Here is a 15696-nt window from a genome sequence, read left to right on the forward strand (position 1 = left end):
CCTCTTCCCAAGGCCCCTACGAGGGCTTCTCACTCTTACCCTGACCCTTGTCCTTCGTCTTTGCATCTTTTTCGTCTCCGCATCCACAGTCATACGCGTCGCCGATTTTCTCACAATCAAATTCCGGCTTGTGTAGCCTCTTGTTGACGATGTTATGTACATAGCAGCCCCAGGTGGCTGCTGCGGACCGCGACGAGACTTGCGGGGGATATTTTGCTAGCACTTTTCCAAAATGTTCGGCGCACTCTCCGCTGCAAACATAGTTAGTATGCGACGTATGACTTCAGCTGCAGTTGCTTCAGTGGCGTATGGCGTACCAAGGATAGAGACGCTGGAACAGGTGCACAAATGACCGCAATGCTTCCTTTTCGTCATCGCTGGGCTTTTCGGGAAACCGCGCGAATGTCGTATGCAGCACTTTCCATGCGGCGCGACCGAGTTCGGCCCTGTGAGAATCGAGCACGGTTAGCTAAACATAGTGGATTGATTGTCACGATCACGCGGCGGGGCGAGAGGCGTTGTTTGCTTGCTGCTTGCTTGCTCTCGGAGGACACGGAGGAACCTACTTCGCAGTCGCGTTGCCCAACTTGGGCGCAATTGCAGGGCCTGTCAGCAAAGCCCCATTGCCTTTTACTTGCTCTTGATGTTTCCCAGGCACAATTGGTGCAGGTTGCCTCCCATCCAGCGGCTCGCGGTAGGATCCGATAAGCAGGACCGACACGAAGGCGACGATCAGGACGACCAGGAGAAGGAGTCGGCGGCTGGCACCAGAGATCATTTCAAAGCAGTGTATAACCTTGATTGGGCCAGTAAAGAAAGGGTATCAAGCAGATGTACAAATAATGAGGTGGGGTTGAGAAAGCGGATGTTTCGTGAAGATGCTACGATTGATTATCATCACCGGACGCCGAGGCTCCTTCCTTCATCGTCATCACCTCACCTCGCGTAAAACTTCCCCTCGGCCGGGGTGATCTTAGGTTCCTGCAGAATGCACAATTCTCTTGCATATGGTAGTTCAAGGCTTTGAAAGAGCCGCAATGTGCAGTCTGTCCCACTGTCGTCAGCAGCGTGAACATTTTTGATATATTCCATCGGATGATGACGGATAGTGACGGATAGTCTCTCTCACCGATATCGCTGCAGCTGAGAGCGAATCCTCGGTCACCAGCGTATTAAAACTCCATAAGCTCAATTCTTTGACACCACAAGCTTCATATTCACACATTGTACTGTGCAGAACTTTGGAAGGACAATAGTGACGATGACTTCCTATCCTCCGCCGCCGGTCAACACCATTGGTATGTCAATTGCAGTTCAAGTGCGGATGGCCTGCACGTCATGAAGGCTCGCAACTGACTCTGTTTGGCAGATTGGAGCAATATTGGTTTTAAGATCCGCGAAGGTCAGCGTTTGGTTTCGACATTTCATTTAACCTTCGGCTTCTAGCAACTCGCATTCTTTTCTTTTAGTACTCTTTAGGTGTTTGCAGGTTCCCCGTCCTTTAAAGAGCTAGTAAAGTATATTCACCGGAGAATCTGCAAGAACTTGGGATATACGAACAACAAAGGGGTGGGGCGACGAGTCAATGACGACACAATAATAAACCGCGTCAATCGACTGCTCTGCTCTATAGCTGACCCTCTCAGTCGCCGGCCACGTCGAATCCCACTATTCCCTCAAAACCCGCCAATGGACACCCCCCACCTTCATCGAAGACCCATTCCTTCGCATCCACGGCATGGCCCCAGGTCTCAACTACGGCCAACAATGCTACGAAGGCATGAAAGCCTTCCGGTCCCCCACTAACACGATCTCCATTTTCCGCCCGACCCAAAATGCCGCCCGCATGCAGCACTCCGCATCCTTCATCTCCATCCCACCCGTGCCTACCGACCACTTCCTCGCCTGTTGTAAATTAGCAGTTGGTATGAACGCTGCATACGTCCCACCGCATGATACTGGCGCTGCAATGTACGTGCGTCCGTTACTCTTTGGGAGTTCTGCACAGTTGGGCTTGAATCCGCCTGAGGAGTACACGTTCTGCGTATTTGTGGTTCCCACGGGTGTGTATCACGGCACCCACCCGGTCGACGCATTAATCCTAGAGCATTTCGACCGTGCAGCGCCCGAGGGTACCGGGTCAGCGAAGGTTGGTGGGAATTATGCACCTGTGTTACGGTGGAGTGAGAAAGCGCATCACGACGGGTATGGAATTACGTTGCATCTGGATAGTAAGACGAGGACCGTGATAGATGAGTTTTCGACGTCGGCATTTATTGGGGTGAAGAAGGAAGAGGGGGGAAAGGTGAGGTTAGTTACGAGTAGTAGTAAGAACGTTATTAAGAGTGTTACGGGCGATAGTATTCTTAAGATTGCGGAGAGTTTTGGGTGGGAGACTGAGTCGAGAGAGGTATGTCTTTCTTATTTTCTCATACCTTCCCAACCCTCAATCTCAAACCCGTTTGTCCCGTCCAAACGCCCCAACTAATCCCCTCCCAGATCCCCTACACCGAACTTACCACCTTCGACGAAGTTCTCGCGGCGGGTACCGCAGCCGCCCTAGTCCCCATCAAATCCATAACGCTCGAGTCCGCAAACGAGAAATTCGTTTACCGCGACGGATCCGATGAACCCGGGCCCTGCTGCGTCAAGCTTTTGCAAACACTAAAGGGAATCCAGTTGGGAAAGATTGAGGACCAGTTTGGATGGCTAGAGGATGTGGAAAAGCCTGAGCAGTGGGGAAATGGGAAGGCGAATGGAGAGAAGATGGATAATAACGTTGATGCTCTGCCGTGAGGTGGGGAAATGGGTTTGGGATGTTGGGAGGTGATAGGAGCAGTAGGGGAAAGTCGGGGAAGGGGAATGGTGTCGGAAAGAAGATCGAAAGTTTACCATTGATCTTTATGGCGTCGGGTAGAAAAGGGGATTTTGCAGAAGTAGTCTGGATTGAGGCATGTGTCTCGCCACTTCACTCAAATTTTTTTTTGGGCAGAAAAAGGTTCTTGTTTCCATGAATTAAGGAACAAAGGTGAAGAAATCATTCAGTTTTTCATTCACTTCTATAACACTAGCCCTTCATCCCCTGGGAACGCCAAGGTGCACTCTCATCCAATTAGCTATCGGGATAACGACCCAGTCTAGAGAGTCCAAATAACAACTCGCCCATCTACCCCACTCGTACTAATCTTCCTCACGGTCCCAGCGCCCGCCTCAAAGACCCGAATCGTGCTAATCGTATTCTGATGCACCGTCTTCAACTTAGTATCGTCCGTAACCTTGCCTTTCAGATCCATCTGCTTGAACATATTCAACGCAGACTCTTCCCGATGATCCTGAACACCCGGCCGACCTTTGGATTCTAGAGATCCAGCGAGCTGCCAGCTCTGTTCCGAGCCCTGGAGACGGTATGCTTCACAGTCGAAGCCTGCAGCGATGATCTCGCTCTCGCTACTCCAGACTAAGCTCTTGAACGGGAGGAGCTGGGTGCTGATGCTGATTACGGCACGTGGAGGTTGTTCGGGAGCGCTGGGATACACAACTGTGAGACTGCTGTCGTGGGCTGCGAAAGCGAGGGCGTTGCCACTGGGGGAGAAGGCGACGCTGTGGACCCAGCCTGCGGTGTTGTTCAGAAACTCGCCACATACGGTGTTGAAGGGGAGACGCTCGCCCCACGCTGAGGGTTCAGGACGGGAGTCGACGCCCTTGACGAAGCTGGAGAATACACGGGCATGACCGTCGGTCGATCCAGCGGCGAGAAGGACGGAGTTAGGGTGCCAGGCGACAGTAGTGATTGTACTACGAATTGGCTTCTTCAAGTGCTTGGAGACCCACCAGTTGTCTTCCTCCTCGAAGTAGCAGACAGGGATGAGGCGGGCGCCAGATCCAACGGCGAACTTGGTCTCGGAGGGAGCCCAGCGAACACAAGTAGCGGCGCGATTGATGCGGAGGAGGACGAGTGTTGGCTTCCATCCTTGGGGGGAAGGCTCCCAGACGTAGGCATTGCGGTCTGCCGAGGTATTAGCTGCCTGATAGTTCACAAGAAACCAGAGAGGCCAAGATGCTGACCCTGTGAACAAGTAACAATCTTGCCAGTATTTGGCGCAATATCCACTCCGGTAACTGTTTTATCATGGCCTGTCAACTCATCCTTCAACTGGAACTTCCCGCCCGCTCTCTGATATAAGTCGACATTGTTCTCGCGGGCTACGGCGAGCGTCTGGCGGTCGGCAGAGAAGGAGTGGTCTGCAATCGGGTGGTGAAAGAGGTGGTGAACTTCTGGAGGACCCATGGTAGGAATTACTGCGCAATAGGAGGAGCTCTCTACTATTGCGATTTGCGGACTATTCAGAGGACGGAGGAGTGAAGATGAAGACGGAGGTCTGGAGGCGGCGGAGGGGTAGTGAATCGGACCCACCTGGGGCACTTTGACTGGCCTGTGCGTTCGACTTCATGCTTCAGTCCTCGACCGAACTACAACACCACAGCCGTCACTCCGGATAGAAAGAATAACAGCGGGGCCCCTAAGTCGACTCCTCCGTAGCCCCTGTTTCATTCCATACGCCCAGTGGTAGAAACCTCTGTGAAGTGTCAATTCACCGCCCGCAAACTCGAAATCTTGGCACTGGTCCCGTGCTTCAACTTTTGAAGCTCACCAGCCTCCAACCTCACCTTCTATGACCATTTAGCAACCTCCACAACACTCACTATGGCGTCTGCGGTGAGAGGCCCTCCCGGCGGAGCATGGAAGACGTATCCACCGAACCGAACGTAAGTACACCCCTCCTTCCCTCCCTGTCTCTCAGTCCCTCTGCGGTCTAACTAACCGCACGAATGCAGTCTCTATTGCAGCAAGCTCCCGAGCACCAAGTTCCTCAAGGGTGACATCAAACGTAGCCTCTACATGCTGTTCGCCACCTACGGCGTCGTCTTGGACATTATCCTAATCAAAGTGGGGAAGATGCGCGGCCAGGCGCATGTCGTGTTCCGAGATATCGAGTCGAGCACGCAGGCGATGCGTGCGCTGCAGGGGTTTAATTTCTATGGGACGGAGATTGTGAGTTCTCCCCCGTACCTTTTTCCATATTTTGGCTTGGTCTCCCTGACTTTTATCGAGCGGATTGCCTTCGCAAAGGGAAAATCGGACGTCATCGCTAAAATGGACGGAACCTTCAAGCTCCCCGCCAAAGAGCCCGAAGTCGAGACGACCGATCTCCAAAAAGCTGTCTTCGGAGGCGGCGCAGTGCCCGCCAAAGCGGTTCCGGCACAAGGTCCAGAGGATAGCACCAAGGGTATAAAACGCGGCAGGGAGGACGAAGAGGAGAGTGACGACGAGGGTGAAGCTATGGACGTGTCTGACTCTGACTAAATTAAAAAATTAAAAGGCTGGGAAGTTCCATGGGCCGGAGATGTGAATAGGGTTCAATGGGGTAAAGCAGAGTTGTCCATTCCAAAATCGCCCCAATGGTCGGGTATGTGTTTGGATGTGAGCCTGCGATAGAATTCGGAGCATACGTGGAAGGTATAGCCACAAAACAACCTAGAAATTAAACAACGTAACTGACTCCCAATACCAAGGGACTGAATACATGATTCTGCGATAAAACTCAAAGCATACATCAAAGGTATAGTTACAAAACAGCTTGGAAATTAAACCATGTAACTAATCTTTCACTCCAAAGGACTAAGCGCCTGATCACAGCTCATGAACGCCATCAACCCCGTTCCCATTCGCACCATTAGCCCCTTTCACACCATCCACTCCGTTCGCCCCATTGACCCCTTTCCCACCCATCACAGCAGCACCCGGCTGCCTCTCCACCGGCGTCGGCCTCAACCCACTCTCCCAAATCTCATCTGCAATTCCTATCCCCAACGGCACCCCACCCACCGGCCACAACCCCTCAACCCCCTCTTTCGTTCCCTTCGTCTCATACCTTATATCCTCAATATTCTGATACACCGTTGCCCCGTTCGCATCCACAGCATACACATCCGCTGTATCCGTCGGAATCAAAATATCCCTTGCTGCCGCGGCATCGAAACGCCAATGTACACCTAAATAAATCCGCGAAATCGCGTTCTCAAAGATGGCTTCCCAAAGACTCGTAAAATGCCGCTGGATCCGTGTGCGTACGAGGCCAGGTTGCTCGGTAATCGGGGTCGTGGGATCGTAAGTTTTGTCCAAGTCTCGCGAGACGCCGTTCAGTTCCTCAGACACGAAGTCGAAGGAGAGTGAGTCGGGACCGTTGTTCGCCCAGCTCCCGACACGCCCGTTGTAGTACCTCCTTACCATCTGGAACCCAGCGCCAGCGAAGGATGCGTGGCCGCTGGGGTACGCTGGGAAGGGCGGTTTGAAGGGGATGTTATTAGTATTCGTACTCGGGGCGCCAAGGGAGAGCCAAAAGGGATCACCATGGTCGTCGCGGCCGTCATCACGAACTCCCGAAAGAGGACGCCAGAACTCATAATCCCATTTTTCCTTCCACGCGAAGATTCCTGCATCTGCCATAGCCGTGTTGAAAAGTGCAAAGAGTCGCGCGAAATCCGCGTTGTTGACTTCTGAGCTGATGTCGGGGTCTTGCTTATATTTCACGGCGATGACGCGGACGATCTGGTTGTAGAGGCGGACGGGCGTGCCAATGAGATTGGAGCCGTCGTAAGCCCAGAAATGGCCCTTGGCAGTTTGGGATGGGCTTCTCTTGGTGGAGTTGAGCGCCGGGGAGCCGCCCATGCGGATGATGTCTCTGACAGCGTCGTCGTACTCAGCAAGGTCTTGACTTGCCGTGCGGAGCGCAGGCGGGTCGGCATTGTAATGCTCGGATTGCGTGGCAAGCCGCTTGGCTGTCTTGCCGTAGTACGGGGCGTGGTAGATTCGTATGGCTCTCTTGGGACCATTCGGGTCATTCGGGTCCGCGGGAATGATTCGGACGGGATGAGTTGGCTCGTCGTTGAATTTGTAGCGTCCGACTGTTGGATGGTAGTCGTGTTGCGCGGCACCATCGGGGTGGAAGAGGAGAGAGTAGAAAACGTTGGCGACTTCAACACCAAATTGGTAGCTGCGGGACGTTATGTCAAGCCCCGTGAACCCAGTTATGAAGTTGTTCAAGAGCTTCCTCAACTGAGCTGTAGAATTGTACGAAATCCTGTCATCCACCTGTGTGTAGAGTTTCTGAAGCATGGTAATGGCAGCACCTGCAACGGCTTGACGAGCATCATTGGCACCGATTAGATCTGGAAGACGGTACAGGGGATCTGTGGCTCCAGGAGCGAGGAATGTCGTGAAACTCTCTGCAGGGTGAATTGCAAAATAAGCATCATGGACAGCCAAGTGTAGCATTCCCAGTGCCCGAGAGGAAATGACTGGGCCTGATTGTGGGCCATCAACTGAATGAGTGAGTCGGTTGAGGTCAAGCCCAGCTTCGTTCCAGTAGAGAATGTAGTTATTTCCGAACTCTGCAGGTTCGTCAACTGGGGGGAGAGGAATGGGAGCCATAATGAAAATGATTCAATGATCTTCCAACGAGATGATGTTGCTTTTCTTGATGGCAGCTAACTCGGGACTCCAACACCCCTTATATACCCCCTCTCAAGCATTACATCTTCACATCGGTTATCCTCATGATACGGCATGATGACCACCAACACCGAAGAAACCCGTACGAGTTCTAGCAGGCAGCTACTGCCCACACACCATTTCCCACAAACAGCTCTTGGCTCAGCCATGCGAATGATGACCCAATGCTGCCTTCGAAAACCCAGGCGAAAGGCAGAAAGGTAAGAGAACCGAGTTGGAGCTCAGCAGAGCTTGAATCCAGATCGTCAATAGGATTCTTGGCAGCTCCATCCAGCCGGCCTCGTGCCTGACAGATGCAACGTTTTCCCGCAATTGGCTTACGTGATTTGGTTCATTTTGCGATATCTTCGTCCTGGCACCGAGTTCTACATGTAGGGCAGAGATCACAAGCTGCATGGGATCTGGTACTGCGCCTCTGCCAATGTTACACAAGCTTACCGACCGCACATACCCGAGGGTTCATTAGAGCAAATTTATCGTAATTTCTGACGGGCTGAAAATATTGATTCAGCCATTGACTTTGCCTAAATTTAAACATGCGCAAAAGGGTTTGTTCGGTCGGATAGAGTCGGGAAGACCGAAGTTGTTAAACGTTGGGCATTTATTAGAAGCCGGGCTAGAGGATAGCAACGGAGAGAAGAGTGTGGAGATGAAAATATTAGGGCATATGAAACACTACTACTAGTAGTTTGACAAGGCTTATAGGTACCGGGGGTGGAGAAGAAGACAAAAGACTAAAAGAGAAAGTAGAATGAAAGTGTTCCTCAAGAGTCAGATCATGGCTGTGCTAAGGTTAGGTATTGCCTATGCCATAACCAGCATTTGACCCATTCTCATATGCTCCTCCCTAGCTACCCTGTCGTGCCTTTCTTGGCGAGTGGGTCGGATAAGGGACACTGCTGTCACTATAGGAACCTGGATTCCCCGTGTCATGATTCCCGGGGTTTGTGGGCTGCTGCAGATGGGATCGCATCTGATGTTGCCCTCTCATACCTAGTTGCGCCACAATTGACACCGGTGGTCCCACTGCCAGCCTTACCATGACTATTCTTGCGGAGGTCGGGAGCAACAATGTCTGCGCAATAACAATGGTAGTAATAGAAGAATTTGATGGTCGTAAAGAGGAAAAGAATCCAATCGGCAGAATTAGTACGTTCTTCCTACTAGCGCCTCTTCAAATATTATCAGGGTCTGGGCTACATCAAGCGAGATTTGAAACCTCGCCTAGTTCAGATCGAATTCGATGTGAGCTGGAGTCGCGTTTGAGCTTGGAAGACTGGTGTAGCCACTGCATGGCTCTCCGCTGTCGCGTTGTAGGTGTAATCTTTCATGAGCTGGAAGGAAGCCAATTTTGGAAAAGCAGCGAACTGGAAAAGCGTTGTGAGGCCGTTGAAAGCCAGATAAATACGGGGGTTGTAGACCTTGCATTTTATAAAATGAACTGGAGTATTGATGATCAGAATAGGAATAAAATTGAGACAGGCTGTGACCATAATAGTGATCAAAGCTGGCCGAATCTGCGTCCATGTCAGCAAAGACCTCCATCGTGATTTCAATCATCGCATTGGGCCACCACTGGTGACGGACATGTCACATTCCGTTAGGGTAATAACGGGGGCTGTGAAGAAGAACTACAGAATTAAAAAGATGAGGATCCATCGTGGAATGTAATCGCACTGCCTTCAAGCAAATACACTCTGGTAGTCTCAGGTGATTCTGGACCAAACCTGGGGTGTCAGTGATTGTTGAAAATAAGTAACAGTGCTCGAGAGACAGAACTAGCATAAATATTTGCATTCGAGTCAAAGAAAGGTGTCCAAAGTTATCTCTGCCGGACGCTCTCAGCTGTCATGAGACGGGCAGCAATACTTCTGTCCACTTCAAAAGCCAAACAAATAAAAGGATATAGGATATGCCATTTGGCTCATTGATGAGACTTAATAGAATCCGGCCTTTGGATGGACGGAGAGATACTTCAAAGGAATCACTACTAAGACGTTTGTATAGAGTGGACGAATTGTATGTCGTTATGTTGATCATCTCTGCTTGGGGTTAGGAACGGCCGGACAAGCTTTTCCCATCCATTCAGGCGAATACACCCTTCATCTCGTAGAACAGTGGAATATATTCGTGGTTGGTGAAAGCCAAAAGTTGGAAAGATGTTTCGGTTCAGCGTGCCAAGCCGGAACGGGAAAAGCGATAACCCACTTCAATGTAAACAATCAACAGCAACAAGTATCCCCATTCATTCCATACAGTCATTGCCCAGTCTGTGGATGCTCGCCGCTACTACGTTTCCAAACGTATAAGCTAATCGAGGTAACCGAATGCCTTAATAGTTGTATTATCTCTAATTTAGTCATGGATCCTTTTACCCAGTCTTGACCGCTTTGCAATTCAATCAGGCAATCAGAATTACATTAGCCACGACCCAAAGATTTACCTGAATCCACGGGCGGATACGTGTTCTCGAAGTTTGCCACGGGTGTAGAGCAGCACACCTGCGACACTCCAAACAAACTCCAACCCTCTATCCGCCGCTATTATGGTTGCGGAGTTTGGAAGAACTTGGGGCTCGATAATCTCCATCTCATACATACGCTCTCTCGCTCGTTAATGTACCTGAAATACGTCCATCTCTTCGCCGCCATGCTTTCCTCACCTAATCACCCATAAGTATTTCTATCACCCCAACACATCGCTCCATGCTCCGAACACAGACAGCAACGAACATATTTAAATGAAAAATACAAGATTACATATTCCGCCCTTCTCGGCAAGTGAAAGAGGCAAGGTACAACCCCACAACATATGGTGTGCTCAGGATAAATCATGGTCTTCTGTCTGCCTTAACCCTACACACCGCTAATTATATATGCCCTGAATATCGGGCTACCATGTAGCGGAGGAGGTTCTATCCAGCTAGCCACGAGGGCTCCGCCGTATCCGTCTACACCTATATGAGTCCTTTTTCCCATCCCATACCTCCCGTCTTCAGTGGGTGGAACGGCAACAGCAACCGTCTATTTACTCATGTCGAGGCCTGTATATTTCCTTTTAAATAACACCTGCATTATATTTCCTTTCTCTTTCAGAACCTGCATTGAATTTACTATCTCTATCACTAGCGATATGGATACCACCATTCTCTCCTGTTCGCGCACGAAGCCTGCTAAACAATTCCGCATCCTCGGCCTCCCTCTCGAACTATTCTACTCAATCGTCAAATACATTGCATTAGAGCCCCCTCCCTCTCCTGCCTCTCCATCACCTCAAAATCCTTCAACATCCTCACCGAGCCGCTCCTATACGGTAAATACACCCCCCGCCAACACTTGGACATGACCTACTTCCTAGTCGCATTGTATGAGCACCCAAATCTCGACCTTAATCTAGACAACGCCGCGAACTGTGGCCTCTATCGCTATTTTAACGACGTTGTCAGTGGGGTGGAGTATACTACGTCTAAAGAGTTGGTTTTGCATGCAGAATACTTTCAGGGGACCTGGTTTGGTGAGAAAGATGGAGTTGCTTTGGAGGGGCATTTCAGATGGCTGACAGGGCTCTGGACGGGCTTGGTGCCTAATGCTGAACAGGTTGAGATGCCAAGGATGTGGCTGGATACTGGATTTAGGGCTGAAGATGTCTTTCCTGGTGCTGAGGTTGTTGCTGTTGAGTAGTAAGTTGCTGCTTGCTAGTTTCATATGAGTGGGCGTTTGAGATGACGGTTTCGGTAGTGTTTAAGGATGGACAGTGACTTGGTTGGCTGGTGATGTGTCGCTGTCATTGAAATGGGCTATGGAGAGGGAAGTTGAGAGGGACATTAATCATTGCACCTGCTAGCAATAAATATATAATGGCATGACACTTAGATTTTATATTCCTAGTGCTCTTAAACATGGTTACTCTCTAAGAAAATTAATCATTAACTTTTAGGGGTAAAAAGGCCCTTACGCTCCCTTCATGCAACACTATAGGCGCATTATATACCCCTTGTTAGTTGTTCCTTCCCAACTCTTCCTTGTTGATATCTATTAAATTTCAGCTTACATCTAGCCCAGATCTCGCTAGTTCCAAACCTCTCTCATGCCAGAACACTCTTCTGTACGGCGACATTGTCAAAAATTCTTTTAAACGCTACAAGCCGCTGTACCGAAGTAGTGCAGGAGCTAACTGAGACTTGCTGCAATTGCATACGAAACAGTGGGATCAATAGATTTACGGGGATTTGGAGCTGCATATGGGTGCAGCTTGAACATAGCAGAGGAGGTCCAGGCATTCAATAGTACATTGATGTCCGTGATCTAGCTCATCGGTTCCCAAAATACCTTAAGTCATTGGCCTAGACTCCATGCACCACCATGCCCGCAGCTCCAACTTCATCTTCTCGGCAGGCTAGTTGACCTGCGTTCCATAACCCCTAATGGACTCCGCAAATGCCCAGCTCTGGTTCTCCAGCCTCTCATCCTCGGTCAACTCCACGCCTGCCTTCGTGATGATAGCAATCGAATACTTGTCCATACTCCTCGCATCCCTGTAGAACAGCACCTTCATACACTCCTTGACCAAACTGATAGCGTCATCCTTGCTCACATTCTGCACGGCCGCCTCATCTGGAATCGTCCTCCGCATAATTGGTTGCGCCAAATGCGCTCCAAAGCCCGTAGCTAGCGTCGGCGACGAGAATGTCGTGCCTAGCAGATCCGCGCTCGCGAGGAACGGCTTGGCATCTCCATCCAGCCCGGCGATGAGCAGGTGGTTCCACAGTGGATTGAAGTCGGATCGTCGCTTGTACATGACTTTAGAGAGGTAGGTGTGCAGGTTCTTGGCGTTGAGTGAGGATTCGGTGTTGGAATAGTTCTCGCGGATGTCAAGGGAGTTGAGGAGACGGTCCAGGTACTGCATGTCGGACACATCGCCGCCGAAGCCGACGACGACCTCGTCGTTGAATTTTCGGAGGCGCTTGACGTCGGTGAAGCGGGCGAGCGAGCCGTATGATGCTATTACCTGGTGTCAGCTGGCGTATTCCGGATAATAATGAGATATGTCTGGAGAGAGGTTCATACCTAAGTTGTCTGCTGCAATGACTACACCATCCTTGAACTTTGCTGCTACGACTGAGGTTCCGGTCACGATGGGACTTTGAGTATGCTGGTTGGGAGCTGCATTCTGGAAATGTGAGGGGTCGTAAGCACCGTAGACGTCGTCCCTTGGCTAGCTTTTTGTCAGTACTGATGCGTGTGAGAGGAAAGCGCAGCACATACACGGCCCCAGGCTTGAGGAAGGTGGTTCATGGTGGGCGAGGGTTCTTTATGATATTGCGGAGAAGTGGGGTCTCGGAACGGTATGGCACAATGAACAAGGGGAGTGGATGCGAATTAGAGTCGGAGGTTGAGGCTGCTGCGATGATGGACCAGGCAGCTTGGACGCGAAAGCTGCCACTAAATTGCCAAGGCGTGGCCCAAGCTCCCTTGAACTTCACCTTCGACCTACTATTGCTTTGCGACTAAAGCTACACCAAAAATTCAAAGACTTTCGTTTGCGAGTTCGAATAGAAGATGGTGCTCTGATTCGCGAGACCATCTCCCTGTCAGCATGTTGGGAATCAATTACCCAAGTAGTGACGAGGAGGATGTCGAGGTAAGAAAAGTTGTATTTAATTCACCAAAAGGCCGGATAGCTACTAAGTGTGCAATCTCCCAGGCGACCCCTAATATTCAGCCAAAGGCCGAGCAGTCAACCCAGGAAGATAGCTGTGCGTTATCAGCCCCTCGTATACCGAGCCTCTTTGGCTAACATACAGTCGCACCATCACAGGCGCAACACTCCAAACCCATCCAAGACCCTCAAGTCCTGCCCGCAGTGGTCCTGATCAAGGGCCTTCAGTTACTCCTGCGTCCAGAGATACTGATGCAGGAGGAACTGCTTCCACACCTCAATCACCATACTCATCATATCGATCGATCGTGCAGAACATCACGCTCCCTACCGTCCCCAATTTTGACATCCCTCCATCGCCTCCTGGCTCACCTCTCTTGGGGCCAACCAAGAAATTTGCGCTGTTTCTTGACATGAAGAGGAAAGGTCAGCATTTCAACAAACGAATGGCGGGGTCATCTGCCCTACAAAATCCGGCTCATTTCCAGAAGTTAATGGGATTCGCGGGATTGAAGGATGAAGATCAATATGCATCTACATTACCTGTAGGTGCCGCGGTCCCCACTGCTTTCCCAAAGTCAGCATATGTGGAGCAATTAGCGCAATCACAGAAGGAAATTACGAAAGCGAAGGAGAAGGACAAAGCTAGAGTGCAAAGAGAAGCTATCGACTTTGTTCCCTCAACCAACTCTAGCGAGAGCCGCAAACCCGCAATGTTACCAGGAAGAGGGTCATCTCAGAGCGCAACTGAAAGAGTCATGGCGAGTCTAGATAGAGAGAGGTCGAGCTCGGCTTCTTCACACGACCGAGATAAACGAAGAGAGCCTGATCGAAGAGGGGGGAGAGACGACCGTCCGTCAAAGGGTAGGCAGCGGAGCCGATCAAGGTCACCTAAGCGGAGGCGCTCGATGGAAAGGAACAGAGGGAGAGAGTCTCGGTGGGGTATATAGCTCTAGTGCGGATTTCTGCTTAATGGCTTCACGTGGCAACGGTTCGACTCGCTTTGGTAGTTGTCCTGGTTTATTCCACATATGTTAACATTCTATATGGCCTTAATCACGGTTACTATTTTTTTATGAACTACATAGAACATGCATAATTGACTATTATTGGAGCCAGGGAATCTATTTCCCATTTTCGTGCAGGATGAACAGCTGGATTATCTAATTCGCAGGGGCTGATATTCCGAGCTTGGGCCATCTCTTGGCATAGGCATCTCAAGCTCCGCGTCAACCTCTGAGTACTGCCACCAACAATAACCAACTTCACCTTACCAACCTCTCCAGGTCCCTTCTCTACCCAACTCCTTCTCACCCCATCCCACTGACCTCTTCCATCTCCCAACCTTTCTACGTTACCCACAATGGCCGCCGTCTTCTCCGGAGCGCCTCCACAAGGCGGTCCAGGCTATTCCTTCTCACAGACCCCTAAAGCAGCTCCATCTGGCGAACGACAACATGGCTTCTACCCGTAAGCCGCCTCTCACACCTTCTCTTACCCCCCATTAACTCCCCCTAGCTACACGGACAATGGCGGCTCCACGCTCGGCATCTCCGGGGCAACCTTCACTATCCTCGCAGGCGATACACGCTCCACATCCGGCTACAACATCAACACACGGTGCGCACCCAAACTCTTCAAAATCGGCGGCGAAGGCCCGGACAACAAAGGTGCGCGAATAGTCCTATCAGTTGTCGGCTTCGCCGCCGACGGTGAAGCGCTCAAAGAACGCCTCGACACCATCGTCAAAATGTACAAATACCAGCACGGAAAGCCCATGAGCGTGTCAGCCTGCGCACAGCGCCTGAGCCATATCCTGTACAACAAACGGTTCTTCCCATATTACGTGCACGCGATCTTGGGGGGCTTGGATGAAGACGGGAAGGGTGCGTTGTACTCGTACGATCCTGTGGGAAGCTATGAGCGGGAGCAGTGCAGAGCGGCGGGTGCGGCCGCGTCGCTGATCATGCCGTTCTTGGATAATCAGGTCAATTTCAAGAATCAGCATGTCCCAGGAAGTGGGACGGGACATGAGTTGCAGGCGAGGGTGGCGGTGCCGTTGCCGCAGCCGGCAGTGGAGGGTTTAGTGAGAGATGCTTTTACGAGTGCTGTGGAGAGGCATATTGAAGTTGGTGATGAGTTGCAGATGATGATTATTACGAGGGATGGCGTTGAAGAGACTTATACGCCGTTGAAGAAAGACTAGGGGTGATGGATGGTTGGACGGCAATGCGGCGAAAGGGGATGTAGTGAGGTGGAGGATCCGGTAAGTGATGAATATGTATAAATAGCATACCATGGTGCTGGACAGGAGTATGGCACAACCCCGTTTAAGGTTATACAACTTGAGCGGCTCTTCGGCCTGGAAAGGTAACTCTCGAGAAAATCTCAAGGGCCAAATGCCTATCCACTTTCGTAACAAATAACAATAACAAAACCACTCCATTGTGTTGGTATACATGAAT

At 50.8% G+C, this 15696-nt stretch overlaps 9 protein-coding genes across 9 annotated transcripts; 5 read left to right on the forward strand and 4 right to left on the reverse strand.

Moving 5' to 3' along the window:
- Positions 1-46: 46 nt before the first annotated feature.
- BDR25DRAFT_171990 (uncharacterized protein) lies at positions 47-619 on the reverse strand (the record flags this gene model as incomplete). The annotated part of the gene is made up of 3 exons (XM_033684138.1): positions 47-251; positions 318-446; positions 567-619. Coding segments are annotated over 3 exons (387 nt in total), but the record flags the coding sequence as incomplete, so codon positions are not given.
- Positions 620-1016: 397 nt separating this feature from the next.
- On the forward strand, positions 1017-2983 carry BDR25DRAFT_301272 (branched-chain amino acid aminotransferase II). The gene is made up of 4 exons (XM_033689539.1): positions 1017-1298; positions 1370-1402; positions 1647-2410; positions 2500-2983. Exons 1-4 carry the CDS (start codon positions 1262-1264, stop codon positions 2794-2796), a joined length of 1131 nt encoding a protein of 376 aa, XP_033551418.1. The 5' UTR covers positions 1017-1261; the 3' UTR covers positions 2797-2983.
- A 67-nt stretch (positions 2984-3050) lies between these two features.
- On the reverse strand, positions 3051-4375 carry BDR25DRAFT_254835 (structural constituent of cytoskeleton). Its single transcript, XM_033686322.1, has 2 exons — positions 4066-4375; positions 3051-4006 (listed from the first exon to the last, which is right to left on the reverse strand). Exons 1-2 carry the CDS (start codon positions 4286-4288, stop codon positions 3138-3140), a joined length of 1092 nt encoding a protein of 363 aa, XP_033551419.1. The 5' UTR covers positions 4289-4375; the 3' UTR covers positions 3051-3137.
- A 95-nt stretch (positions 4376-4470) lies between these two features.
- Positions 4471-5529, forward strand: BDR25DRAFT_110097 (uncharacterized protein). The gene is made up of 3 exons (XM_033683559.1): positions 4471-4767; positions 4837-5053; positions 5114-5529. Exons 1-3 carry the CDS (start codon positions 4706-4708, stop codon positions 5363-5365), a joined length of 531 nt encoding a protein of 176 aa, XP_033551420.1. The 5' UTR covers positions 4471-4705; the 3' UTR covers positions 5366-5529.
- On the reverse strand, positions 5525-7602 carry BDR25DRAFT_301274 (acid phosphatase/Vanadium-dependent haloperoxidase). Its single transcript, XM_033689540.1, has one exon. It carries the CDS (start codon positions 7490-7492, stop codon positions 5693-5695), a length of 1800 nt encoding a protein of 599 aa, XP_033551421.1. The 5' UTR covers positions 7493-7602; the 3' UTR covers positions 5525-5692.
- A 2711-nt stretch (positions 7603-10313) lies between these two features.
- On the forward strand, positions 10314-11330 carry BDR25DRAFT_351112 (uncharacterized protein; the record flags this gene model as incomplete). The annotated part of the gene is made up of 6 exons (XM_033694812.1): positions 10314-10415; positions 10477-10537; positions 10572-10608; positions 10669-10795; positions 10873-11244; positions 11283-11330. The coding sequence occupies 6 exons, from the start codon at positions 10314-10316 to the stop codon at positions 11328-11330; spliced, it is 747 nt and encodes a 248-aa protein (XP_033551422.1).
- A 540-nt stretch (positions 11331-11870) lies between these two features.
- Positions 11871-12970, reverse strand: BDR25DRAFT_254843 (proteasome endopeptidase complex, beta subunit). Its single transcript, XM_033686323.1, has 3 exons — positions 12838-12970; positions 12640-12787; positions 11871-12573 (listed from the first exon to the last, which is right to left on the reverse strand). Exons 1-3 carry the CDS (start codon positions 12865-12867, stop codon positions 11969-11971), a joined length of 783 nt encoding a protein of 260 aa, XP_033551423.1. The 5' UTR covers positions 12868-12970; the 3' UTR covers positions 11871-11968.
- Positions 12971-13091: 121 nt separating this feature from the next.
- On the forward strand, positions 13092-14255 carry BDR25DRAFT_279954 (uncharacterized protein). Its single transcript, XM_033687784.1, has 3 exons — positions 13092-13213; positions 13277-13328; positions 13391-14255. The coding sequence occupies exons 1-3, from the start codon at positions 13169-13171 to the stop codon at positions 14179-14181; spliced, it is 888 nt and encodes a 295-aa protein (XP_033551424.1). The 5' UTR covers positions 13092-13168; the 3' UTR covers positions 14182-14255.
- Positions 14256-14484: 229 nt separating this feature from the next.
- On the forward strand, positions 14485-15664 carry BDR25DRAFT_340380 (proteasome subunit beta type-1 precursor). The gene is made up of 2 exons (XM_033693497.1): positions 14485-14701; positions 14750-15664. The coding sequence occupies exons 1-2, from the start codon at positions 14595-14597 to the stop codon at positions 15435-15437; spliced, it is 795 nt and encodes a 264-aa protein (XP_033551425.1). The 5' UTR covers positions 14485-14594; the 3' UTR covers positions 15438-15664.
- The last annotated feature ends 32 nt before the right edge of the window (positions 15665-15696 follow it).

Source organism: Lindgomyces ingoldianus (assembly GCF_010093535.1).
Source record: "Lindgomyces ingoldianus strain ATCC 200398 unplaced genomic scaffold BDR25scaffold_6, whole genome shotgun sequence".
Classification (NCBI taxonomy): Eukaryota; Fungi; Ascomycota; class Dothideomycetes; order Pleosporales; family Lindgomycetaceae; genus Lindgomyces; species Lindgomyces ingoldianus.